This window comes from Lipotes vexillifer, unplaced genomic scaffold, assembly GCF_000442215.2.
Source record: "Lipotes vexillifer unplaced genomic scaffold, Lipotes_vexillifer_v1.1 scaffold384, whole genome shotgun sequence".
NCBI classification, from domain to species: Eukaryota; Metazoa; Chordata; class Mammalia; order Artiodactyla; family Lipotidae; genus Lipotes; species Lipotes vexillifer.
Genome location: NW_006793498.1, coordinates 1,674,199 through 1,701,050, shown reverse-complemented (window position 1 = coordinate 1,701,050; position 26,852 = coordinate 1,674,199). Strand labels below are relative to the sequence as shown.

Sequence of the window (26,852 nt, the reverse complement as noted above, 5' to 3'; positions counted from 1 at the left end):
CAACAAAGTAACAAATACTACACAGTTCCAAAAATGGGATTCTGATTTAGAACTGGAGGCATCCAGACTCCTTTGCCTCTACCAGACAAGGTCTGCAAAAACAGATAAAAAGAAACTAAGGATTCAAAAGGACCTCACCAATAAAGAACATGGGCAATCATACGAACAGTTGATTAGAATTAGTTGTTTAGAAGCCATTTGCGTTTTAGGGTAGGCTTCGCTATGATGCCTTATCTGAGTAACTGCTTTAAAAAAATAAGCTTATATCAAATGGATTTGTGTATATCTAAGAGACATAAGGTTGACAGACTCTTGCTGCTTCTGAAGTATGAAAAAACACACACATTTGTTCTATTATCTGCAAATAAGCACTTTATTATCAAACAGTTCAGCATCAGAACAAGGTTTCCAAAAGAGGTTTGTTTCTCTACATAGCATCATATTGTGAAAATACATATTAGGAGACTCTACATCCTACATCCTGTTCCAGTTTCTCATTTGTAGTCGGGTAACTTGATCTGAACAGTATAAATTCATCTCTCTCTTACTAGTGCTGTCCATGAAATGTAAGCGTAGTTCCTTTTCGGCTAGTACTTTATAATTACACTGTGCCAAGTTAAAAGACCTGTTTTATAGTGACATAAAAGTCAACTACAAGAAAAACAAAATCGTTTCTACTTACAGAGGCAAATCTCACTTAACACAAAAGTAAAGGACATTGTGCAATTATGTAAGGCAAATGAGCCCAGAAACAACATTCATTCAAAGATAGTACACTTCTTATTCGATAACCCCGTGTGAGAAATTAATGACTCAGAGTAAAGACAGAATTAAAATTAGCCCTTGGGTCTTTGAAAATTTAATTGCTAAGGCCTTTTGTGAATTCCAATTAACGCTCTAAATTAGCCACTATTTCTCAGAACGATGTACAGAAGAATATGAGCCTCAGATGTTTTAAATTTGTTTTGTGAAAGTTATTCCTTCATCCAGTATCCCACAAATAAAGCTGTTCTCGGGGCATAATTAAGATTTATATAATAAGCTGAGTGCCTTACTCTATGCAAGGCACTGTGCTGGATGCTCCAAGTGTGGTAGTGACAGCATTCCTTGTCAAGCTATCGATGTGGTATCAGCCTGTTGAATATGGAAATTTGGCCAGAATAGCATATACTTAGACCCATGTACCTACCAACTTAAGTGACTCGAAGAGGAAATGGTAAGTATAGTAAGACATTTCAACTTTTTTCCCTTGAGCTTAGTCCCATCTGATCAGAGAGCATTTAATGCCTTCTCTCTAGATTGTAGATTTCAAAAGGTGGGGAAGACTGACCACCATCCTTCTTTTGAGAGGACATTAAGTATTCAGCCAAATGTAGCTCATCATAAATACTATTAAAGAGAAACTACTCTCTGGCTTTTGCAGGGAAAATGGAAATGCTAAAAATTCTTTCCTGCAGGTGAGGATTAATTTTTAAAGGCTCCAACTCTGCTTGCTTTGCTGATAAAGTTCTTCAAGAGATCATGGTCCATTTCTGCAAAGCCTGACGTCTGTGTTACTACAGTCAAATGGTTTATGCAAAACCTGAAGCAGAATTCTTCTAAATCCTAGGAATGACAACAGAAATTTAACAAATAAACAAATTTGTTTTAACAAATTCACATATCCCAATGCAATGCAGCGTAGCACAAAAACTCCTAAAACACATAGGCAAGGAAAAAGGATTTGATGGCCAGAAGAAAGAAATGGGACAGCAATGCCTAAAGAATCGTTGTAAAACTATATAGCTAATATGAATCTATGCTTGAAAAAAAAAAAAGTGTAGTCAAGCATGAGGGATAATTTGCTGAAAAGGTCCGTTTCTTGCTTATTAGAGTCAGCAAGTAACAGTACTAGTCAACTCAAATATACTGTTCTTTATTTATAAAAACTTTTATATTAAGTATACATTGAGTCTGTTTTACTTGTGGTCTATTATACTAATTTAGGGTACCACACACAGACAGCCTGTAGTAAAATACAGTGCCTCTACAGGCAAAGTTGAACATTCATTAAACAAATATTTAATGAGCACATACTATGTGTCAGGCACTATCCTAGGCACTAGAGATATGGTTGTGAGTAAAACAAAGTCCTTGCCATTTGCTCAGGGAGCTTCCTTTCTAGAAAACAGGGCTGAATGGTAACCATACAAATAATTCACATAAACAGTGAATATGAAAAAGTCTTGGACATTAATTCTAGTTCAGATGGAAACACTATATGCCCACAATCTCATCATCTGAGGCAGCCCACCAGAGTCCAGTATTATCAGCATGACTTTAACAAACTCTTGAAAAAGCACAGTTATTGTTTGGCCGTGAAGCCTTCTGCCTGTTGTAAGTGCCCAAAGTATTATTACCTTGATGAAAGACAAACATTCACTATGCTTGTGAATGTCAATGCTTCAAAGTGGGTAAGATTTTTTTTAAATGTTAAGTGAAAAAAATCTAGTATTTAGAAATTTATATTAGGTTGGCCAAAAAGTTCGTCCCGGTTTTTCCATAGGATGTTACGGAAAAACCCAAACAAACTTTTTGGCCGACGCAATACATAACCTAGGAAAAAATCAGAAGGAGCTGTATGAAAATGTTAGTGTCCTCTGGTTGAGGAGTCATTTCCTTCCTCATACTTTTTGTATTTTACAAATTTTCTTTAATAAGCACATTATTACTTACATAAGCAGAAAAGAAGTTATAACCTTTTTTCTGCCCACGACTAAAATGTCCCTGTTTTCTGACCAAAGGAAAGGATATCCTTAAGGAAATCGACTCCAAAAAGTATGGCCTGTTTCCTAAAGATTTAACTCTAAGACAAGTTTTCTTTCCTTTCTTTATTATCAAAACAATACATGGTCACTGTAGAAACTTCAGGAAAAACAAGCAAAGATAAGGAAATAAAAATCATCCACAATCCCACCATTCAAAGATAACCACTGACTGTACTTTTCAGTCTTTTTTCCTATGTAGATAATAAATTTTGGTCCTTTTAAATTCAGCTATTTATACTTAAAAAAAACTTTTTTTACTATTTTTATTTAAAAAATATACTTATTAAAAAAATAGGAGCACAGTTCTTCAGTCAATGATATATGCTGAACAGTATTAACATTTTTTAGTTTAAACAATCCTTTCCTGTTCACACTGACTTTCTCCAATTTTTAAAAATTATGAACAACACTGCAGGAAACATCTTTGAAGCTAAAACTTTGTCTGAATCCATGGTTACTTCCTTAAGATAAGTTTCTATAACTGAATTCCTTAAAGAATTACATTTTTAAAGCTTTTAATACATTATTTTACCAAACAGCCCCCCAGACTGATTATACTAATTTGCATTCTCCTCAGCAGTTTAGGAGAACACCCATTATCCTGAGCCTATACTATTTCTAAAAATAGACTCCCTGGTTTGACAGTTGAAAAACTGTACCTTATTTTCCTTTATATTTTTCACTTGTTCATAAATCCATTTGGTCAATTTTCTTCCATCAAACTCCTCAAGTTTTCTTTTTGTTTTTTTTAAGAATTATGTATTAACTATGGTGAACTTGCTTCGTGATATTACAGATATTTTCCGCAGAGTGTCATTCACTTTGGTTTTTTCTGTTTATTTTTCTGTGTATAAACATTTTTGTTTTTTTGATATCAGATCTATCAATCCTTTCTTTTATGGTTTCTGCCCTTGAGGTCCACCCTACTTTTATATAAACATTCCCTTATATTTTTTCTGGTACTTTATTTGTATACCTCAGATCTTTAATTCACTTAGACTTTCTTTTAGTTTAAGGCATGAAGTAGACAGCTAACCATTTCTTCCAGAAGGTGAGCTCCTTGAAAGGATGCTCTTCTTACCTGAGCGTCATACTTCACGGCGGCCGAGAGCAGCGCGATGGCATTCTCCTCACAGATTCCTTGCTTGATAGTTTGTTGGCAGAGTTTTTTCAAACGATTTTCTCTATAAAATGTAGCCAAATCTAGCAATCCTGGTGGAAAGAGATGTTTCTTAGGGGAGTGATCTCAAGCACCCTGATTTCAACTCACTCAGCCTGTCAGAGATGATTTTGAATAGAATCCTCAGTGAAGGGCTGTGGAAATAGAGACTTGGGCTTGCTCTGAGCATGTGACTCTACCTGAGAACGCAGCTGCACTGACCGAGTGCAATACACAAACGAGCAGCTGTGGAAAAACAGGAGCAAGTGGAAATGGCCCTAGTCTCTTCCTTAGAAATGCTCCTCTAGTTAGCCCTCCCCCTGAATTACCAATATCTTCTCCAGCAGCATTCACACGTGCTGTAATAGTGCCCATCTTCTTCAAAAAGAAAAGAAATGCCTTTCCGGCCTCCTGCGACCCTGCCCCATTTCTCTGTTCCTCTCCTGAGCGAGCCTCCTGGGGAGAGAGGTCTCCGTTGTCTGCCTCTGTTCTCTCACCTTCTATCCTCACCTTAAGCAGAAGCCCAACCCCTCTGCTCCCTGATACCACACCCGCGATTGTCACTAATGGCTCCCATGGTGCCAAATCCAAGGGGCTCTCCTCTGATTTCATCTTACTCAACATTTACACAGAATTTGATGGGGTTAAGGATGCTCCCCTTCTTGACATGCCTTGTTACTTGCTCGTGTTTTCTTCTCCTTCATTACTCTTCAGTCTCCTGGCTGGACCATTTTTCCTGACTTCCAAGTATCTGAACGCCCCAGAGTTCAATATTCAGATTCTTATTTCACTTATTTCCCTAAATGATCTCCAGCCCCTTAGTTTTAAATACCGTCTGTAAAAACTGATGATTCCTGTTATATTATCTGTCATCTGCTTCCCAATAACTCAACATAGAGTGATTTAGATGGTTAAGTTAATCTGAATCTACCCCAAGGGATACTATGAAGCACTCTAATCAAGAATGGTTGGTCAGGGCTTCCCTGGTGGCGCAGTGTTTGTGAGTCCGCCTGCCGATGCAGGGGACGTGGGTTCGCGCCCCGGTCCGGGAAGATCCCACATGCCGCGGAGCGGCTGGGCCCGTGAGCCATGGCCGCTGAGCCTGCGCGTGCAGAGCCTGTGCTCCGCAACGGGAGAGGCCACAACAGTGAGAGGCCCGCGTACCGCAAAAAAAAAAAGAATGGTTGGTCAGTTTGCATTTGAAAGGCCCTTGTCAGGGGCTTCAGTTATGGCTACCTAAATCTTCATTAGAGGACGTGTTAATTAGCATAAAGAATGCTACAAACACTGTCACTGGTAAAATGAGTGGCACTCAGGTTATGTGGCTTGGCTAGAGATAACTGTGAGGGTGCTTTTGGCCCCTGCGTGATTGGGGTTCAAGCACCATGGGCTCAGCAGTCCTATTATACCCTTGGAGTGGTACATTCGCTGGGTCTAATTCAGTCTTGGTTGCCACCTGATCAAAAGGCTAGCTGAATCCTGATTCTAGAATACCATCACGTTTACTTCACGTAAAGGTTACTTTACAATAACCTTTCACGGAAGGTACTTTATAGAGGGCCCAAAGGACAGAGAGCCAGGATTTCATCAACCTTACATTACTGTTCTAATATCTGCTAATAAGTTTTGTACATGTGGTAGAATTTGGCAGAAATTTCTACTAAGTTTGGTAGAAACTTGCTTTCACTGTAACATGACAAGTATTATCAAAATTATAGAAAGAAGGCCTACGGCCCTCTGAAATCTTTTGAAATCTTGAGAGTCGTGAATGGCCCGATTGTTTCTGGTCAGTTCTCAACAACTCCCAAATTCACATCAACAGCCCCACACACTCCGAGCATCAGACTCCCATATGCATGCACTCACAGGTACTGCCCTGAGCCTCCGCTCCAGGGGGCCCAGCTCTGCACCCGTTCTAGGCACCCCCCCCCCTCCCCACAGGCTGGCCAAGGAGCCAAGTGCCCACTCCTAGACCATACTTTGTGCTCCTGGGACCCTGGGGTTCCCTGAATAATCAGCCCTGAAGCCATATATTTCGGTATTTCCTCCCCTGCAGACCATGTGCAGGCCCCCAGCGCCCAGGGGTGGCCGGGGGTGTGGACTGGAGCATGGACATGCAGGCTGGGTGCCCATACACCCCTGGGATGCAGGATGTAACCGGTGGTGGGTAAAGAAAGAGGGCAGGTCCTGAGCTGGAGGCCAGAGGCCCGTCCTTCCTGCACCACTGTGTTCTAGCACAGAACTCCACGAGTCCTACAACTCTAATTCCAGCTGAAACTCCTACCTGGCCTTTTAGTTCTTGATGAAGGTATATTTTTCAAGGTATGAGGATTGAACATATTTTATCTGAAGCTTTTTAGCTTGACATATAACTTTAAATTTTTAGACAAATGGTGCATAGGCCTCCATTTAGACTCTTGCCCAGGGCCCTGCAAATGTTAGGGGCGGGCCCATAAAAAAAAACCCTGCCACGCAGACGTCTAAAAAGCAGCTCCAACTCCTTTGATTTTTCAAACTCAAGAGCAAAACCTGGTGCTCTCCACACTCAAGCCAAATACCTCAGAGCAATCATCCTTCTCTCTCTTGCCCTCAAAACCCACATCCCATATGCACCAACGTAATCCTGTCAGCTCCCTATTTAAGATATATTCAGAATCTGATCTCTTTCAACACCTCCACTGCTAGACCACCCTAACCCAGGGCACCACCATCTTAAACCTCAACCATTACAGCTACTGGTCTTTTAAAAACAAATCCTCTCACCCCTGGAGTATAAACTGCTGGTGCCTCTCCCTTCATATATGCACAAACCCATTCTCCCTTTCTTCCAAAATCATAGACTACGTGGCTGAGCCATGACCATCTAGAAATGACCACTTCCCCCAACTTCCTGTACAGCTGAGTTAAGGCCTTGGTTATCTCTGGTCTATGGTTTAAAAGAAGTGGGACTTCCTTAACCAACACTGGGATTTGCCCTTTGCCCCTGGTCACTGTCCCTTCCTCCATCCTGCTGCCTGTAATGCACATGTGGTCTTGGACATGAGTGCAGGGGCCACATGTAAGGATGCCTTGCACTATATCCCTGTGTGACAGAAACTGTCTTGTTTAAGCCACTTCCTTTTTTCATTTTACTGCCTAAGCAAATCCTAAATAATGCAACCCTCGTGCTCAAAACCTTCCAAGGCTGTCCATCACGCCAAGAATAAAACTCGAGCCCTTCACAGTGGCCTCCAAGGTTGTACCTGGTCTTGCCCAGATCCAGCTGCCTGGCCTCAATTCCCCGACTGCCGCGCTGCTCCCTAGAGAAACACTCCCTTTCTTGTGTGTCCTTCGGTATTTCTTTACGTAAATGCAACAAGCAGTATGTATTTGCTTCCATATATGCTGTTCTACTCCAACAATATAGACTGGAGGCTGCATATGAGAACATACAGAGCTGTTTCTCCTCCCACTTCCTCCTCCCCTCCCCCTCCTCCTCCTCCATGTGCTACCTGTGTTCCTGTCTCAGACCTTTACACCTGCTATCTCCCTTGTTTAGAACACCCTTCACCTGGGCGTTTGCATGCTTCCCCCAGCTCTCTGCTCAGCACACATCCTCACAAAGGCCTTCCCCGACCTCCCAACTGACTGCTTTTCTTTCTTTGTTTAGGGCTGGCCTCCCTCCTCCCAGCAGCAGCTCCACAGGAGCAGGGCGTCGGTCTGTCTCATTCATAGGTGCCGAGGGGAGCACAGCACATAGTGGGCCCCGGGAGCTCAGGTAGTGTGGGAGAAAGGAAGGAAAACTATAAAACTTAAGAAATCAGACTTTTGTTTACCTGAGGAAAATTAAATGCTGATCTGGTAAAAAGTGTTATTGGATTTATACATGTAAAATGAATATTTAATTGAAAGATTTGAGAGCTGAACTCTTTCTTCAGTTCCTTACAGAAGTAACTCCTTAAGTCTCCTGTCCCATGGGCCAACAATATTGCTGACAGCTGTAAACTGAAATTTAGTATGTTTTCACCTTGTGCCCGCTGGACGCCCTGTGTTGCTTTCCTACCGTCAGTAAACCTGAGGTGCAGTGATGCACCAGATCACAGCGGGTTGTCCCAAAGGGACAGTCACAGTTACGGAGACCAGCAGGGCTGTCTGTTACATGCATTTTATCATTTATAATGTAAATATCTTGAAGGCAGCAGCTGTGTGGTAGCTACAAAGTCGTGTGCAGTATCTAGTAATTCAGGAAGAATAGCACCTGTCCCACAGTGCTGATGGTTTCATAATTCATCCATATCTCATTTTATCCATCCAGTCAACCTTTGTGTGAAGTGGGAACAAGGGAAAAGCGTTTGGGTTCAACACACAACAAGAGAACTGCTTCTGTGATCACCCTCACAGCCACTTCCTTTTGGGCTCTACACGAAGCACCTTTTTGCCAATCTCTTGGTCAAGTCTGCTGGCAATTACCTACAGCCTCCTCGGGGGACAGGCTGATGCTGTCTGTGTACAGGTACTCCAGGAAGGCTCGGTAAACAGGATATGAAAATTCACTCATTTCTACAATATCATCCTCACTGTCTTCCAACGAAGAGCGAAAGTGCTCACACCTGAAGGAAGAAAGAAGCATGTCAGGTCCTGGCTTCTGCGCAAGAGCCCATGACCTTCCTGAGGAGCGTGTGCTCGTGGCGGTTAAAGAGGAAACAACTAACACGGAGAAAGGAAAAACACAGCACCACGCAACTTCGTGTCCTTGCCTGGGCCCCTCGCTTCCCTTGCCGGCCAGAAGTCTGCAGTCGTTTATTCGACGAGGCTGCAAATGCTAACCTGCTGCGGGGCGGCTGCCTCTGCGGCCACGAACTCCCAGGGGCCCTCCCACACCACATCCACGGAGCAGCACTTATAGAAGTCAGGTAGGTTTATTTTCATAAACTCTTGAGTAATTTTGTTTCTTCTCCTCCTGTTATGAGTTGAATTGTATCCCCCAAATTCATATGCTGGAGTCCTAACTGCACTATAACAGTATTTGGAGAAAGGACCTTTACAGAGGTAATCAAGTTAAAAGGAGGCCATTAGGGTGGACCCTAATCCAATATGACTGGTATCCTTACAAAAGGGGGGATTTGGACACAGGGAGAATGCCGTGTGAAGACTGGAGTTACATTGCCACAAGCCAAGGGCTGCCAAAGACTAGCAGCAAAAAACCACCAGAAGCTGGGACAGAGGCACGCAACAGATTCTTCAGAGCTCTCAGAAAGAACTCATTCTATGAACAGCCCTGAGCTTGAATTTCTAGCCTCCAGAACCACGAGAGAATAAATTTCTGTTGCTGAAACAGATTAGTCTACAGAACTTTGTTACGGCAGCCCTAGCAAACCGTAACCTCCCCACTTCTATGAAGGTTTACGGGCTACAGTGAGAGTGAACAAATATTGCACAGCCTGACCTTACTAAGAAGTGAACTTGAGACTACAATGCCATATTGAGTTTGTGATTCATTGAAGTAGGATTTAAATATCTGTTACACAGCAACAAAATGAATTTCAAAATCACTATGCTAAGAGAAAGGAGCCAGGCAGAAAAGAATGCATATGGTATAATTACATTTACCTAAACTTCTAGAAAATGCAAACTAATCTCTAGTGACAGAAAGAAGATGAGTGCTTGCTCCAGGGCTGGGGCCTGAGGGATCTTTGAGGGGTGATGGAAACGTTCTGTGTCCTGATTTGGGGCAGTGGTTTCCCACGAGTATACGAAATGTCAAAACTCCTCAAACCGCACATTTTAAATGGATGCAGTTGCTCAAAAATTATACATCAATAAAAGTGATTTTAAAAAATCTCTGTGTTAAGCTTTACTCCCGACCTTGTTGCTCTTCTCTTTTTTCAAGCATCTAAATGTTCAGTGTTAGCAAATGTAAAATAGCTAGCTGGTGGGAAGCAGCCGCATAGCACAGGGAGATCAGCTCGGTGCTTTGTGACCACCTAGAGGGGTGGGATAGGGAGGGTGGGAGGCAGGGAGACGCAGGAAGGAGGAGATATGGGGATGTATGTATACGTATAGCTGATTCACTTTGTTGTACAGCAGAAACTGACACACCGTTGTAAAGCAACGATACTCCAATAAAGATGTATATTAAAAAAAAGAAAACAGAGAACACAGAAGAAATGCCACGTATAATGTGTTTGCCCACTGCACGGCATGCTCATAAGGGCAAAAAGAGCCTTTTACCTATTTTCAGAATCACAGACGTGCCTAACATAGTTCCTTGGAACTAGAAAACAACAAACATATTTATTTCAATTCTTGGAATAAATGATTCCTTACCTAATTTTGAGAAGGACTTTATGCGCATAAATGTACTTTCCATCCACCAGAAATCTCAGGTCTGCGGTGCTGGGATTGTCAAATTCTCTCTTCAGGGACTCTGCCACGGTGAGGTGGCCGTCAGGTTCTGGGGGGCGGGGGGCGACACCAGCACTTTCTAAGGAGGACGCAGGCCCAGCACGGCTCTGCGACACGAAAACACCAGTTCCCCAAATAACTGCCCCACTGAGCTATGCACTGTTTTCCTAAATACAGATTCCCGCTGCTGTAATCATTAAGGATAAGAACCTCAGACACATCTACTTATAAATCTGGCAAAACAACTAAAGTCCCAAACCACCACACTAAATAAAAATTTTGAAAGTCTGAGTAAATATACCAGCTAAAAATAAAAGCTATAGTTTCCCAATCACATCAGAAAGCAATCCAAAGGACTTTTAATTTAGTATGAGATACTGATTTCTAATACTTTTGAGAAAAATGAATCCATCCAATGAGTTCCCTTTCACAGGAGCTCATTAGAGGGAAATAAATTGCCTGATACTGCACTGAACAAAGTCCTCACTATCAAAAAATGAAAACACCAGAAGTTCTCGTCCTAGCTTTCAGGCCACCACCCCGATGGACAGCAATCAGCTCACCCACGGACAGGAGGCGCCAGGTGACGGCGGGCGTGGCGAAGCAGGCGAACACGTCGTCGGTGGACGAGAAGTGGGTGAGGTGAGGCAGGGTCACCGACTGGCCCCGGCACTGGCCCCACATGTACACGTGCCCTCCCTGCGTCTTGGCTGCAGACGTGTGGGCAGAGTGGCAGGCCGCAATCTCTGTAATTCTAGGTCCACAAACACACACCAAGTAAACACGGTAAACAGAAGAAACAAGGTGATTTTTTCTTCCCTTAGGTCTAACTGAGTAAAAACAAAAGCAAGACTTAAGACACCTAAGCTTCTCAACTGTCAGGCACCCAACAGTTATTTATACGTAAGCCATGCCTCAGTGGCACTTAGGTATCATGAAGGTCTGCTTGTTACCACTTCTAGCCAGTAGGCCCATAAAAATATGTACCATCCTGTTTTGAAATTCAAGTATTAGTACAATCCAAGAGAGCAGAGACCAAAAACAAAGACCAAAAAAAAAAAAAGTGATTTAATTGTTTTCTTAAAACATTACTTACTAAAACAGATCAGAAAGATTTGGGCCATCTCAACCCAGGGTCAATAAATATTTTCATCAAAACTTTACCAATTTTCGGGTTAAATGAAGCCTGCTGTGGGTCACTCCAACTCACACTGCAAACAGTAAGTGCAGTGGTTCTGACTCACTGGACTATATCATCTGGAACCCAAGAGAGCAGTTTTCTGGGATCAACCACATGTTAGACCCTATTTCAGTAAGTTCATGATTGATAGGCAGGTAGTTCTCAGAACACTTCCTGGTGGAAACCACTGTTTTGTTGAGTTGAAAATAATTATTTTCCTCAGACTAAGCCACCATACAGAATTAAAGCAAATAAACTATTTCCCCAAGTGAAGTACCATCTTGATTCTGTCTCGGGCAATGGTACCAGCATCCTCAGTGACTCAGGCTCAGAACTTCAGGGTCATCTTTGACTTCTCCCTCCTCATGTCTCTCTTTCTTCAGAACATCCGCTTGACGAATAACAGCAATTCTTTCTTTGTAGTGCCTCCCATTGGCCACACCCTCATCAAGCACACCCATACCCAGACCAACACAACTCTTAGGTCTCCCTGCCTCAGACTTTCTCTTCCGACCTAAATCGCACAATGCTGGCAGGTTAATGATCCTCTTGAAACACCATTCTCATCACTACATTCAAACCTTCGTTGACTTCCCATAAGACAAAAATCCAGACATATGACCTTAAGGCATTCCCTAATTTGCCTTCCATCTATGTCCAGCATTCTCTCAAATCACCTTTGCCCACACACTCTCTGTTCCAATCAACAGATGTACTCCCTGCCCCTCAATGTCATTATGCACAAAGTCCTTGGTCAGGAATGTTCTTTTGCACTTTGGGAGACCACTTACAATGAGCCTCTCCTTTCCCTGATGACGTTCCATGAAAAATGTAACTGATTGGAACATAATTGTGTCCTTCTATGCTAAACCACTCAACATCAGGAAATCAAAATAACTTCATTCCTACATTCACTTCTGAAATGTTTACCATTAGCCTCCAGGAGAGGGGAACAGCCTTTGCCATTCATTAGAGGAGGTGGGACACTGCTTCCACAGCACAGGGGTTAAGGATGCAGAAAAGCTGGGAAAGCTGGCCCTCCCTGAGCATGGCCTTGGGGCATTTACCCGGAACACCCAGTGCCATGCGGGAAGTCAGGGGTAGGGCTGAGGCTTGGCTGACCGCAGCAGCTGCTAGAGCAACGAGAATGGAGAAGGTTTAGAGGGAACCTTCAGGTCTCAGCTTGGGACTCGACCATCAGCCAAGACGCCCTGCCTTTGCCTGACGTCCTCTGTCCTTACATCTGATTCATACCAAGAAGCAAATGTGGAAGTTCAGATTTTCCAGTCATACGTGCAATAGACAATGACTATAAACTGAGCCAACCTTTACTGTCAGGATGTCTGGCATATTTCACACTTTATTTTGTAGCCATTCTTTTTTTTTTTTTTTTTTTTTCTGGTGCGCGGGCCTCTCTCTGCTGCGGCCTCTCCCGCTGCGGAGCACAGGCTCCGGACGCGCAGGCTCAGCGGCCACGGCTCACGGGCCCAGCCGCTCCGCGGCACGTGGGATCCTCCTGGACCGGGGCACGAACCCGTGTCCCTCAACCACTGCGCCACCAGGGAAGCCCTGTAGCCATTCTTAATGGAAAAAAATTACTATATGTTCATAATGAACAGGTTTGGTGTCACCTCAATGGAATGATCTGCAACAGCGGCACAGCTTAATGTCTGAGAAGTAGAGGCATGAAACAGCAGAGAGTGAGACAGAATGCAAAACAGAAAATGAGGAAAGAAACGAGGGAGGAGAATAATGGAGAAGAAATCATGATTATACAACGACCAGAGCACTGTTTCCCAGTCCTCGCTCTGTAAGAGGCCAACACATGATTAATGACCTCGAGAAGCCACAGAATTCACAAAAATTCAAGGCAAAGTTAGTTTTAGATCAATCTAACTTAAACTGTGTTTTTAGGGAACTTTAAAGACATGCTGGTAAACCAAAGTACTGAAAATTCAGAAAGACTGGGAATGACTGGGTTACAGAAGAGAATCATTTTAATTATTAAAATCACTTCTATGTGAACATCAACAGTGACATAAAGTGTTAGCGTTCCTCACCATACCTAGACTTAATCAGGTTTTTCTTGGGTTGCTGTTTGAGCAAATAATTCCACGTAAACAAATTTCCCCTTTCTGCTTCTATGAACACGTAAGCAAGACCTGACGACCCACCCCGCCCCAAGTTCAATCCTGTTTGTTCTAATTAGTCAAGCCTCCCCGTGATGGGCCCCAAGAGTCAGGAGTTCCTGAGAGATAAGTCATAACATATCTGCAAAGTTTCAGTCACTGAAAAGGGCGGGTAGGTGCCGAACAAGTCCCAGCAAACCTATAGGTTCCTCCCTTGCAATATTTGTGCGATGGAGAGCCTGCAAGCTCAGCAATCACCACCTGAAATCCAAGCACGGAAAACTGAGAAAAGCAGGACCATCTCATTCAAAACACTCATCCCTGATATCCGTAGCCAAAATCATGTTCACGTGGACAAGACCAAGTGTGCAAGTATTTAGGCTATTTCTACTTTTTTTTACATATATAATTTTAAAAAATGTTTTGAGTTATGAAGTTTTAGAAAAAGACAGAAAGCAATAGATAACTCTCCAGTGCCACGTGCCCTGACACTCACATAACTTGCGGGCCCCGCTTCTCTGCCTCTTTTGCTCTTTCCCACTGAGCCGCCCTACAGTCTGTCTGTCCCAGCGTGACCACAGTCAGAAGACCTGGCACTCACTCTGGGACTGTCAGGACCAGCGGCGCAAGGTGGGGCGCGTCGCTGGGGGGCAGACGGCAGCGGACTCTGTGAGTCCAGATAGAGGAGTGCAAGTTTATTTTAAATGTGGCAGCACGAGAAAAAACGGTAACGTGCCATACAGATAGTCTGTTTTTATACCCATGTTACCTCTGATCCTTTAACACTTCTTTGCTATTTTGTCTAAATACCAAAAGTCCCCACTGACTGGATTTGCTAGCTGGAGGCATTTTTGTGATTATTCAAAGCCTCAAGACTGTCTCCTCTTTTTACTGAGCGGCTCTGAACCACCTTTAAGAGAAATGAAAGTAACATGGCTGCTTGCATCTCCTGTGTGCCTGCCAGCTCGTGACCTTCATTATCTTTCCTCTTCCCCAATTCTTAAGGAGTCTAGGGTCTTACTGTAAGATATGGGGGAAGAAAAGGTTTTTTAACCAATTTAACACAGGTTAAATAAAAGCAGCCAGGTTCACAATACTCAAATGAAAATCAAGGGAGCTGAAAATGACCATTTGGTTCTTCATTTTCATTGCTAAATATTCCAGTAGAAACATATAAAAGAACTGCTACAAATGCAAAATAATTTATCCATACATTTACTTAAAATCAGATATAGCAAAAATTAATATGTAAAATAAAAATGAAAACAGCAATATTAATTTCCACAATGATTTCAACCCTGGCCTAATAGAACAGATGATAAGATGTTCTTGTTCTGTACTCCTGTGTCAAGAAATGGAAGAGTGAAAAGGCAGTGATACAGCCATGTTTGAGAAATTTCAAGAGACCTTCAAAAATAGTAGGATAATCTGGGGGAAAACTCTGGATATGCTACTCACTTAATACAACCTTGCAAACAAGTGCTCACAACTCAGTTTTAATTTTTTAACCACTTTGCTCTGCTTCCCAGTGATAGCCTGGGAGTTGAAGTAATGAAACAGCCCTATTCTTTTCAACTGGCAAATTTTATAAGTAGCTGCCCCCATCTGAGACACTTTCATCTTCCTAAACCATAGAAGATAGACCTCCAATGTTATCAACTTCTTCTTAAGAATGTGAAATAGAAAACAATGAGAATGGGGGGGAAAAGGTCTTTTTTGAGTGAGAAGAATAATGCGGAAAAGCTGTTGGAGGTTTAGTCATTGTAGTTTGTGTAAAGTAGCTATTGGAGGTATAGATGACATACGCGTATGTGAAAACAAAATATTTAACATCAATCAACTTGCCCCAAAATTCTAAAGCCAATTTTAAAAAGGAATGAATGGTCTTGTTCAAGAATATTCTAATACTAGCAGTCAATTGCCCGTAATTCTATACAATGCCTAAGTTTAGTTTAATCACGAAAGAACACTGAACTTATTTTGAAAATGCACATATTACCTGTCCTTTTCCACAACAACAGGAGTAGGGTAGGACTGGTTACTTTTATTGCCAGTGCCCAACTGGCCATAAGAATTTGCGCCCCAAGCATACACTTGACCTTCATCTGTCAATACTAATGTGTGTGCATAGCCACAGGCAACCTGGAAAGAGAAAAACCAAGTCCACTCAGGCCTGAAAACAGAAACATGTTTCACAAGATAGGTTAAGAATCAAAAAATGAAAAAAAAAAAGGGAAGAGGCAGTCTGCCTCTTTACTTCAGTCAAGATAGCCAAGCAGCTTACCTTTTCATCCTGCTAAGACAACTGAGTTTTTAGTACATTGGTATCTTTGCCCCCGTAGCCTTAAAAACAGGCAGCATGTGAAGCAACAGTGGACGTACCCGCTGGACACGAATGCCTTGCAAAGCTGCTACCCTACAGGGGGTTGGCTGGTTGCCGCTGCTGCCGAGTCCCAGCTGCCCGTTTCCATTGTAACCCCAGACATAGACCTGAGAGAAGATGAGAGACTCAATGCCCACGAAAGATGAAAAGAAGCATTCCATGTCGGTATGACACTGAGAAGGTAGACGGGCTTTTTTAATCGACACAGAAAATAACTTTCTTACCTCCCCAGTGTTCACCACTGCCATCGAGCACATCTGCCCACAGGCTATGTTCACAACTACTTTATTCTGTAAGCAGCCAGTGACTCTTCGAGGGATCGGCTGATTAGCTGTTGATCCAGACCCTACCTGCCCGGAGTTATTATAACCCCAGGCAAATACCTATTTGAAAGAAGAGATCAATAAATGAAACACACTAATATATAAAGTGTCTCAGTTGGCACTTATGGTGCCTCATCTTTGCCCTCAAAGTGCTTGATATCCATAAATGCTCACAACACAGGCAGGGAAGCTTCCATAGAACGCCTTCTTACAAAATGTATTACTTTATTTTTTTTTTTAAGACTTTTTTGATGTGGACCATTTTTAAAGTCTTCATTGAATTTGTTACAATACTGCTTCTGTTTTATGTTTTGGTGTTTTGGCCACGAGGCACGTGGGATCTTAGCTCCCTGACCAGGGATCAAACCCGCACCCCCTGCATTGGAAGGCAAAGTCTTAACCACTGGACCGCCCAGGAAGTCCCAAAGCATATTACTTTATAAAATTAGGTTACTGGCATTACCTACACAAACAGCAATGATTATAATCAAATATCATATAATCCTTATAAAAATATCTACTTTGCTTCAGCCATATTTTCCAGCATTTTGGGATTTTTCTTTTTGCAAATAATCCCCTTGAGTACAGCAACATAGAAGTAACAATACATCCTTTTAAATTTTGCAGTTATAGAAATCCTTACTACATACAGGCACACTTCATAATATAAACACCATGACTATGAACTGCTAACAAGAGTAAGACTGAATTTGAGGTAGGTGGTTATTTTAATCAAATGATCATATTTCCAGGACTGCTACAGGAATCTATATAATGTACTGAAATTAAAATCTTATTGAAATCTTATGATCAGTGGGATTTATGCTGACTATTCTCACCTCTCCATCAGATGTTAGCACCAAAGAATGGTAAGACCCACAGGCCGCTTCAATGACTTGTTTGTTTGACAAATTAGTAGAGATATGACAGGGCACTAGACCATGATTAGTTGTCCCATTGCCCAGCTGACTGTAACCATTGTGACCCCAGGTAAAGACTTCTCCTTCTGAAAATAAAAAGAAACATAACCAACTTTCAAAACATCTATTCTTATATGAAAATATATATATTACACACTTCCACAAATGGAAACTAAAACTTCATATGCAAAAGCTAATCAACTTCCCTATTCCACAAAACTCATTTTTTAAAAGAATACATTTGGAAAGTTTAACTACATTCTACCTCAAAGCAACAAGATGAAATTTAAATGGATGCAGTTATAATAGCTGGAAGATAGGTTTTTAATAAACAACAGAGAAAAGGCTGCTAAGAGTAAGAGAAAAAAAAAAAACAGACTGAAATTCGACAGACTGTAAGGTCATTTAACTTCTCTGAACCTTAATTTCCTTATCTATAAAATGATCTCCAAGTTAATTTTTTGAATCTTTGTTATATTACTTATTGTGCAGTATAATACATATTCAGAAAAGTTCTTAAACTACATATACACAGTTTTATAAATAATTGCAAAGTACACATCCATGTACTACCACTCAGGTCAAGAAATACAATCTTATGATCACCCCAAAAGCCCCCCACATATACATCCTGGATAACAGGATTTAGTCTTTCTTGGTTTTGAACTTAACATAAATGGAATAATACAGTATATACTCCTTTCATCTGTATTTTTCTACCCTATTGTCTCTTTGTGCTACATTCCAGATAATTTCTTCTGATCTACCTTCCAGTTTATTAATTGTCTCTTGCTGTGTTCAAACTGCTGCAAAACTTGTCCACTAATTTTTTCATTTTGATAATTATATTGTTTATTTGGTTCTCTTTCAAGTCTTCTATGACCTCTTCAGGTATCTTCAAGCTCATTTTTTATTTTTTCAAGCATAATAAATACAGCCATCTTATAAGTGGTGTCTGATAATTCTAATATCTGATATTTAGTAGTTGTTTTTTGCTGTCTTTTTTGAAGGTTCTTATTCAGAGTGACTTGTTTCCTTGTACCTGGTTATCTTTGACTATGTGCTACTAATTGCCATCGAAAAATTATTTTTCGATGGCATTATATTCCTTCAGGCCTAGAATGAAGGTACTTTCGTCTAGAAAGAATTTGCATTAACTTCTCTCATGTTCTTAAGGCACTTTAAAGGTACCTCTTTGATAAATCCAAGGCTTGAGATTTCTTGGACCATCCAATCTAAGGTGAATTGGAATACAAATCCATGGATACAACACCTCAGGGAGAGGTTTTCTTTCTTTTTTTCTCCTTGCTTTGCTCAGAGCCAAGGAATTCTTCTGTTGAGTCCCTTAGAGATGAAAGAACTGACTCATCCTTGCCCTGAGAGTGTAGCCCTTTGTGGTCCCAGCCTAACATGTGAGGTCTTTGACTTGTGACCCCTTTACCTCAGAAGTACATCAGACCACAACACTGTTTAAGTGCATAGGCAGATGGCTTTAAGGCAAAATTAGCTTCAAGGTCCCCTCTAACTTCTTAGTTCATACTTTCTCTTAAATATATTTGGTCTAATAATTCCTTTCTGCCTTATCACTGTTTTGATGCTTTTAGAAAATTAAAAAAATATATTTTATATAGAATTTGTTATTTGTTTTCAGTGCAGAAATGGTCTGAATAATCCAGCCTGCTACTACTGGCAACCAAAAATCCCTAAAACTTATTTTTTAAATGTGAAATAAATATACGAGAGTATTTATAAAATTTATTTTCCATTTAAAGAACACTAATAAAATGAATACCCAGCTTGAGGGAAACTCTAAGGTATGTTTTAATTATGTTGTCTTATCAGTCTGAATGCATGAAATAGCCATGAGAATATTTAATTCCTTATACTACTAATACCAACTAGAGCCATCAGTCACTGTTTAAAGTCAGGATCACAGAATGCTAACAGTTAGAGGGGATCTTGGAATCTAGCTTTCATCGCTCTGCTCATAGATCAAGAATCTCAAGTTCAAAAAGTCCTGAGTGAGTTCAGCATTCTAATGCAAAATAATTACACATATCAACAAAAGGAGTTCACTGGGCTTATCGCATTGTCATTCTTACACCCAAAGTGCCAATAACTGCTAGATTCCATCTGCTATATTATCTTACTTTGATATTGATATTGATATTTCATATTGTCCAAAGCACAGTCAAGTCCCCAGGGCAGAGGCAGAAAGCCAATCAAAAAGTATGTTCTCAGTGTAAGGGGTGGTCCTAGTCTTGTTTCGCAACAAAGCAATGGCTAAAATTCCACCCTGTGTTCCCAGGTTACCTGCTGTTGCAAGGACAACATGTGGACCACTCCCATAGCTGAGGCAGGCAATTTTTTTGCCACTTAAAGAATCCAGTCTCCGAGGTTCAATGGTGCTCTGGACATCACCTAATCCCAAACAGCCACAGCAGTTTGTGCCAAGCACAAAAATCTGTGGGAAAAACCACAGTTAGTTCAAGCAGTTCTATTTCTGACAAACCTGTACATTCAGACACAGGCACAGTTCCCCTAGGGAAACTGCTTCATTATTTAACATATAAGAATCTACTCTCCGTGCATTTTTTTTACCTTAATTCCTCCCTTAACTCCTTAGTTCCCCCAAGATCTTCAATTCAGCAAATTCATTACTGAAAACGTAATTTTTTCTTCAACATTACCTCATCATTTACTGTAGTATATAAAACTTCATTGCCAGCACTGCCAAAGACACAGGCTTGACGAACTAACTGCAGTTCTTCCTCAGAACAAAGGGAGAAAATTGGCCACTTTCCCACATCTAACATCTTCAAAGATGACAGAGTAGCCTGTACTGGCTGAAAAAGAATTTAAAAAATAAGTAAATAAAATAAATATATATATATATTGATTAATCATAAAAAATACATTTTCTTTGCCCCCTTCATTTCTGTAGAGGAGTTAGCATTGGTTTGAGGAACAAACCCTGTCTATTCTGGGAACTGCCTTTACAGGCTTGACGGCTTCAGGATCACTCTCACTCCAACCAAGAGCCAGAGGTCCTGGATGGAATCAGATCTCACCTATTCATCTTCCTCAAGGACACAGGAAGCATACAAGGCTGAACTTTGGGGAGGTGAATGTCTGGCAAGCACTTTCAGTGTCGGTTATATCTTAAATGTAGCTCTGGAAACTAAGCTGCTTGTGAAAGCAGGAAAAAAGGCAGAAGACTGCTGTTTCATCTGCTGCCCAAGTCTTAGCAAAACAAGTCCTTGGGAAAGAACAATGCCAAAGGTGACACCAAGGAAAAAGTCCAGAAGGTTTCAGTTCATGGGTCAGTTCTGACCAATCAGTTTGAGCAACTGGTGGGTTCCCTCATCCCCCCACTCAGGTTTGGGGATTGGTAGGACGAAAACACCCAGAAAGGACATGTATTCGTTTGCTACGACTGCTGTTAACAAAGTACCACAAATTGAGTGGCTTAGACAACAGAACTTTATCTTCTCACAGTTCTGGAGGCTAGAAGTTCAGAGTCAAGGTATCAGCTGGTCTGGTTCCTCCTAAGGGTTGTAAGGGGAAGATCTGTCAGGCCTCTCCCCTCGGCTTACAGACGGCCCAATTCTCCCTGTGTCTCACATCGTCTTCCCCCACATGCGTCTGTCTCTGTGTCTCAATTTCCCCTTTCTTGTAAGGATACCAGTCATGCTGGATTAGGTCACCCTCATGACCTCATCTTAACTAAACAATCTGCATCTGCAGTGACCCCATTTCCAAAAAAGGTCACCTTCAAAAATAATGGGGTATCTCAGTCAATTTGCTAAACCAAAACACCATACACTGGGTGGATTATAAACAACAAAAATTTATTTTTTATAGTTCTGGAGGCTGGGAAGTTCGAGCTCAAGGCACCAGCATGATCATGTTCTGATGAAGGTGCCCCTCCTGGTTCAGAGCCGGAGTCTTCTCACTGTGTCCTCTCGTGCTGGAAAGGGCTAGGGGTCTCGCTGGAGCCCCTTTTATAAAGCACTAATCCCATTCATGAGGTTTCTCCCCTCAGGACTTAGACAATTCTTGAAGGCCCCACCTTCTAATACCATCACCTTTGGGGGTTAGGATTTCAACATATGAATTTGGGGGGGATACAATCAAACCCACAACAGGATGCATTAAGATCATGTGCATTTGCACTCCCATAAGAGCATTCAATGTGGACATGATAAAGCTGTTTTTCTTTCTTTATTTATGGCTGCATTGGGTCTTTGTTGCTGTGCACAGCGAGTGGGGGCTACTATTCGTTGCAGTGCATGGGCTTCTTATTGCGTTGGCTTTTCTTGTTGCGGAGCATGGGCTCTAGGCGCGTGGGCTTCAGTCGTTGTGGCACACAGGCTCCGTAGTTGTGGCTCACGGGCTCTAGAGTGCAGGCTCAGTAGTTGTGGCACACGGGCTTAGTTGCTCCGCGGCATGTGGGATCTTCCCGGACCAAGGATCGAACCTGTGTCCCCCTGCACTGGCAGGCAGATTCTTAACCACTGCACTACCAGGCAAGTCCCTGGTGTTTAAAACATATAAAGCTGTTTTAAAGAGAGCTTTTACTTATTTGCTACACTGGAAACATTTTTATTTACATACTTTTCAACTTCCAAAAATTTTTAAGATTATAATAAGATGCATAAATAGCCAACATGCCTATCAAATGCCATGTCTAGCCATTTCCCTCAATAATCACCAAACTCTAGCTTAATTTAAAGGAGCAAAGGATTTTCTAAGCCCTATCTTTCCCATCAGATATTAAATCAGTCTTACCAGATATATGTCTAGTAGAGAGCAGATCAGACTAGCTACTTGTTTTAGAAAGGATATTTGTGCTTTCCACCTTAGGAGTCAGGGGGAAAAATTATTTATTTGTCCATTCATTCATTCATTTATAGGACTTGGCTCACAAGATTATGGAGGCTCAGAAGTCCTATGTTTGCATTTGTAAACTGGAGACCTAGGAAAGCTGGTGGAATAATTCAATCCGAATCCAAAGGCCTGAAAACCAGAGGAGACAACGATGTAAATCCCAGTCTGCGGGCAGAGGATGAAATGAGACGTCCCAGGTAAATCAGTAAAGCAGGAAAAAAGGGATGAATTCTTCCTTCCTCTGCCTTTTGTTCCAACCAGGTTCTCAACAGATTGGATGATGCCCACCCACACCAGCAAGAGCCACCCATTTACTGAGTCCACCAGTTCCAGTGCTATTCTCCTCTGGAAGCACCCTCACAGACACACCCAGAGATGATGTTTAACCTGGGCACTGGGGGCCCACTCAAGCTGACATGTAAAGTTAACTATGTGAAGACACACAGTGAAGATGGAGGCAGAGACTGGAGTGATGCAGCTATATGTGCCGGAACACCAAGGATGCCGGGAGCCCCCAGAAGCAGGCTTCTTCCCTCAAGCCTTCAGAGAGCGTGGCACTGCTCTCTTAGAAACCTTGCAGCCTGGAGATGACGTGGAATTCACAATCAAGGACAGAAATGGTAAAGAAGTTGCAACAGATGTCAGACTATTGCCTCAAGGAACAGTCATTTTTGAAGATATCAGCATTGAACATTTTGAAGGAACTGTAACCAAAGTTATCCCAAAAGTACCCAGTAAAAACCAGAATGACCCATTGCCAGGACGTATCAAAGTTGATTTTGTGATTCCTAAAGAACTTCCCTTTGGAGACAAAGATACGAAATCCAAGGTGACCCTGCTGGAAGGCGACCATGTTAGGTTTAATATTTCAACCTTGATTTCAGACTTCTGGCCTCCAGAGCTGTCAGAGAGTAGATTTCTGTTGTTTTAAGCCACCTGGTTTGTGGTACTTCATCAGAGCAGAAACTAATACTGAGAAACTAACACAGAGGGGAAGCAGTTTGTCACTGCTAACAGCATCACCCTCAGTGAGTGGCACAGCCTGAACCAGGGGAGGCTCCCCTAATGCCAAGTCTGGCCACCTCCTCCCATGACACCACCAAACTGTAAGACCCTGCCTGGAGAATGACGTCTTCTATTGGGCAGCGCCTAAGGCCCCTGTGGGGCTAATGACAGAAGTTTGTTCTGTTACCTTTTAGTCTAACCTTCTACTTTAAATTACCCACCTCCTTATATTATGAAGGAATCTTACTTTCTGTGAGGTGTTCATTTTAATATTTTTTTTCCGATTTAAGTCTATAATTTTCAGAAAGAACAATGTTTGGGATGTGGCATCAAATATTTCATGTAGATGCGCTAACGTGCTAGTTAAAAGAGTTCTTACATAGTATTTCTAATCTTCACAAGTGTAGGACATACACATTGCTATCCTCATTTTACATATGAGGAACCTGAGGGCCAGAGAGACTGAGAAATACTCCAAGATCACCAGCTTCTCAGTGGGTAAGCCAGATTTCTTTCCACAAATCATCTGTTGCTAAGTAAAAAGTTCACATAAGAAGTGATAACTCCTGGGCTTCCCTGGTGGCGCAGTGGTTGAGAGTCCGCCTGCCGATGCAGGGGACATGGGTGCGTGCCCCTGTCCGGGAAGATCCCACGTGCTGCGGAGTGGCTGGGCCCGTGAGCCATGGCCGCTGAGCCTGCGCGTCCGGAGCCTGTGCTCCGCGACGGGAGAGGCCACAGCGGTGAGAGGCCCGCGTACCGCAAAAAAAAAAAAAAAAAAAAAAAAAAAAAAAAGGGATAACTCCTGGCAGGCCTAGTGTTTGCTTGCATTTGTAGGGCTTTGGCTGTTGTGCTCATGAAGTCCTTAATGAACAGGGCAGTAGTGCCCACTGTGGGTTGTCTTCCTTCATGGAGCTCACAATTTAATAGAAAACAAATAATTACAATATAACCTAAATACAACAGGTGTGAATGCATTGCTTGTTAAATCTCTGCCAGAAGGCTGGCTACTGGAGGTTAGTCATCAAAAATCCATGTTTCTGAGTCTGTGGGGAAACTTCTTCATAGGGAACCAATGACTTCATTTATGAAATGCACATGTTTATACTTTTTGGAAGTAAATATTTAATATCAGTCTCCAGGAATTGAGTATCTTCTCTCACAGAAGAAAAATACATTCTTCTGTCTGGCATAATCTTGAGCATATATAGTTATACACATTGTACATACTGTATACATATGTACATATATAGCATATATGTATACTCTGTATATATATATACATTGTATATAGTAAGAGTGTACATAATATAAGGATGCACACACTTTAGGAGCCTCAATCACACCACAGCCAGCCTGCATGATAGCAGGCATCTCCGCAGAAGGCACCCAACTACCTCTGGGCCCAACTATTAAGTAAGGGACTGGCTGAGCAGAAGCCAAGAGTGGGCAATAAAAAAACTGTAGGGGAAAAGAAGCACTACCAGGGAGCGAGAGGTCGGCAATATATGTCATCAAGGTCGTGTCCCAGGAATCTGCATCCTAGCTTGGAGCCTCCTTCCTGTTTGTCACCAGCATAGTGAGAATTTACCCCAGGCCAGCTTACCTTCACTGCTTTGCTCACATCCAAGCCACCTCTCTCATCTTTCACTGGCATCTGTTTGGGAAACGCAAAGCAGTAAAACTTTTTAGTATTAGCTCAAGGAAAACATAATTAAGGAAATACATCTCCATAAAGTTAGAGACCACAATGCATTTTATCGTTGCTTTGAGTGTGTGCTCCCTGTAGTAACTCTGCTTCTCCATCCATATGAAGAACCAAGTGGATTATGATACTTCATCTAACTGTGGACAACTATTAAGTTGCCACAATTCAATTTAAAATACCGCATATAAAAACAGAATTAAAATTACATGTTGGGCATGCCTAGCAAAAAAAAAAAAAACCTCAAAGAACAACAGCCAACACCTCATGTTTTGAGAATTTCCTGGCAGTATAACACCATGTAATAAAGTAATTTCTTTGCTAATTCCATGAGTTTTTTATTTTACAAAATCTGTTCCCAGAAAAAAAAATAATGAAATTTTCTACGAACATTTTATAAGACTTTCAGGTTCTATACATTGCTTTTGTGAGCTACTTTCCTACAGGAGCTCACAGATGAGCACGTCAAGTCAGCACGCAGCAATATTATGGTTCAGTTCAGAAGCTGTGCTGTTTTTGTACACTACACTGGCTGTGATGATGATTTACATCGTTTACTGAATTTTGACCATATTTTATTTTTTAAAAAGTGGAAAACAGAAAAATGAAAGTTAATGGTGGCAGTTAATATTAAGCTGTCAACAGTGAAGAGCAGATATTTCGTACATTTAATAAAATCAACACAAGATAGAGATCGACGTGCATGTTGAAAGATGTGAAACATTTAACATCACTTGGACACTGACCGGACTTAAGCTGGCTGACTGTAATATTCAGATGTGATGGAATCGAAATAAAGAATATCTGCGATGAATCAAGAACATGTCATCTAAGATTAAGTATTTTGTCATTTTTTTAAAAGCTCTGGCAGTGGAGCAAACATTGTTCAACTCAGACCCTTTTGCAGGACAGCATTTTCTGTGAAAGTAGGGGTGGTGTGGCTCCTCATCCAGCTCAAACGTCACCGCCTCTGGGGACCCTTTCTCTACTCCTCACACAATCCCCAGAGTCCCCTGCTGGTCCCTCTGGCATTCTCTACACCCATAACAGTGATGGGCCAGCCTCTCAGTCACTATACTGAGAGCCCCTCAAAGACAGACACTATCTCATTGATCTTCCTATTGGATGACCAATAGAGGTTTGACGAAGGATGTTTTATGTGACAGAAAATATATGCTCCAAGGGCATGATTTTTCTAACCTTGACACTTTTTCCATAGAGAAGGAAAAGTTCTTCTTCCATATGGTCTTCCATGGTCCTGTGCAGTCCTTGGGGAAAAAGTATGTGGTAAAATAAGATCCCATATGTCTAGTGAAACTGGGCAGGTTAAAATTACTTTACTTCTAGTTAACAGAGAAAATAAGCTAAGCTCAAATATGGTGAAGGGAAAATAAGGGAATTAAGTTTGGGGCACGGGAGTTAACAGCTGTAAAACCCAAAAGATGTTTTAACTGTTGTTCTCCTATGAGAATCCTCCTGCTGAGGTGTGGAAAAATAATCCCAGGATAAACCTATATTCTTAAATCTATTAGGGAATGAGCAGAAAATTTTCATTTCAGAGTTGACTTCCTATAGATAAGAAAAAATAAACTTTAGACCTTGGTCAAATTTCCCCTGGGATTGGAAAGTCCCAAATCACTGTGAAGAGTAGACATCAATTCTCACCTCCACTGAAGAGTGTATGATTTGCTAAGGGGGAGGGAGGGGGGAATGAATGAAAAGAATAAAAGGATGAAAGAATGAATGAACAAATGTGACTTGTTATCTTAACAAAAAATCTGAAACAACAGCCATCAAGTATGTAGCTATAGCACTGAATGTGCTTGCCTTAATTAACCAGCTCCACAATGACTACCTTCTACCACATACAAGTAACAGCAGAAGTAGCCCTATCAGATAACAGGCAGTATGTCTGGACTGTGGTTAAATCATTACAGAGTTATCACTAAAAATAAATATGAATAAATATT

At 41.6% G+C, this 26,852-nt stretch overlaps 1 protein-coding gene across 3 annotated transcripts; it reads right to left on the bottom strand.

The window, feature by feature from the left end:
* Positions 1 to 349: 349 nt before the first annotated feature.
* Positions 350 to 26,537, bottom strand: RCBTB2 (RCC1 and BTB domain containing protein 2). 3 transcript variants are annotated; one of them, XM_007466433.1, is made up of 13 exons: positions 26,083 to 26,136; positions 24,784 to 24,834; positions 19,976 to 20,131; positions 19,599 to 19,749; positions 17,205 to 17,371; positions 16,267 to 16,425; positions 16,042 to 16,149; positions 15,659 to 15,801; positions 10,914 to 11,104; positions 10,273 to 10,399; positions 8,416 to 8,555; positions 3,889 to 4,019; positions 350 to 1,605 (listed from the first exon to the last, which is right to left on the bottom strand). In XM_007466433.1, exons 1-13 carry the CDS (start codon positions 26,134 to 26,136, stop codon positions 1,465 to 1,467), a joined length of 1,719 nt encoding a protein of 572 aa, XP_007466495.1. In that variant the 3' UTR covers positions 350 to 1,464. The 3 variants fall into 3 exon arrangements, with proteins under 3 accessions (XP_007466495.1, XP_007466496.1, XP_007466497.1); XM_007466434.1 differs by lacking the exons at positions 24,784 to 24,834; positions 26,083 to 26,136 and adding an exon at positions 26,481 to 26,537; XM_007466435.1 differs by lacking the exon at positions 24,784 to 24,834 and having other exon boundaries at positions 26,083 to 26,124.
* Positions 26,538 to 26,852: the final 315 nt, after the last annotated feature.

Excerpts from the sequence above, each read along its gene's own strand:
- RCBTB2 (XM_007466433.1), bottom strand. The coding sequence starts at position 26,136 with ATGGAAGACCATATGGAAGAAGAACTTTTCCTTCTCTATGGAAAAAGT. Across the intron at positions 16,426-17,204 it reads TGCTAACATCTGATGGAGAG|GTATTTGCCTGGGGTTATAA; the intron begins GTGAGAATAGTC and ends TCTTTCAAATAG. Across the intron at positions 10,400-10,913 it reads CTGGCGCCTCCTGTCCGTGG|AACCTGACGGCCACCTCACC; the intron begins GTGAGCTGATTG and ends CCCGCCCCCCAG.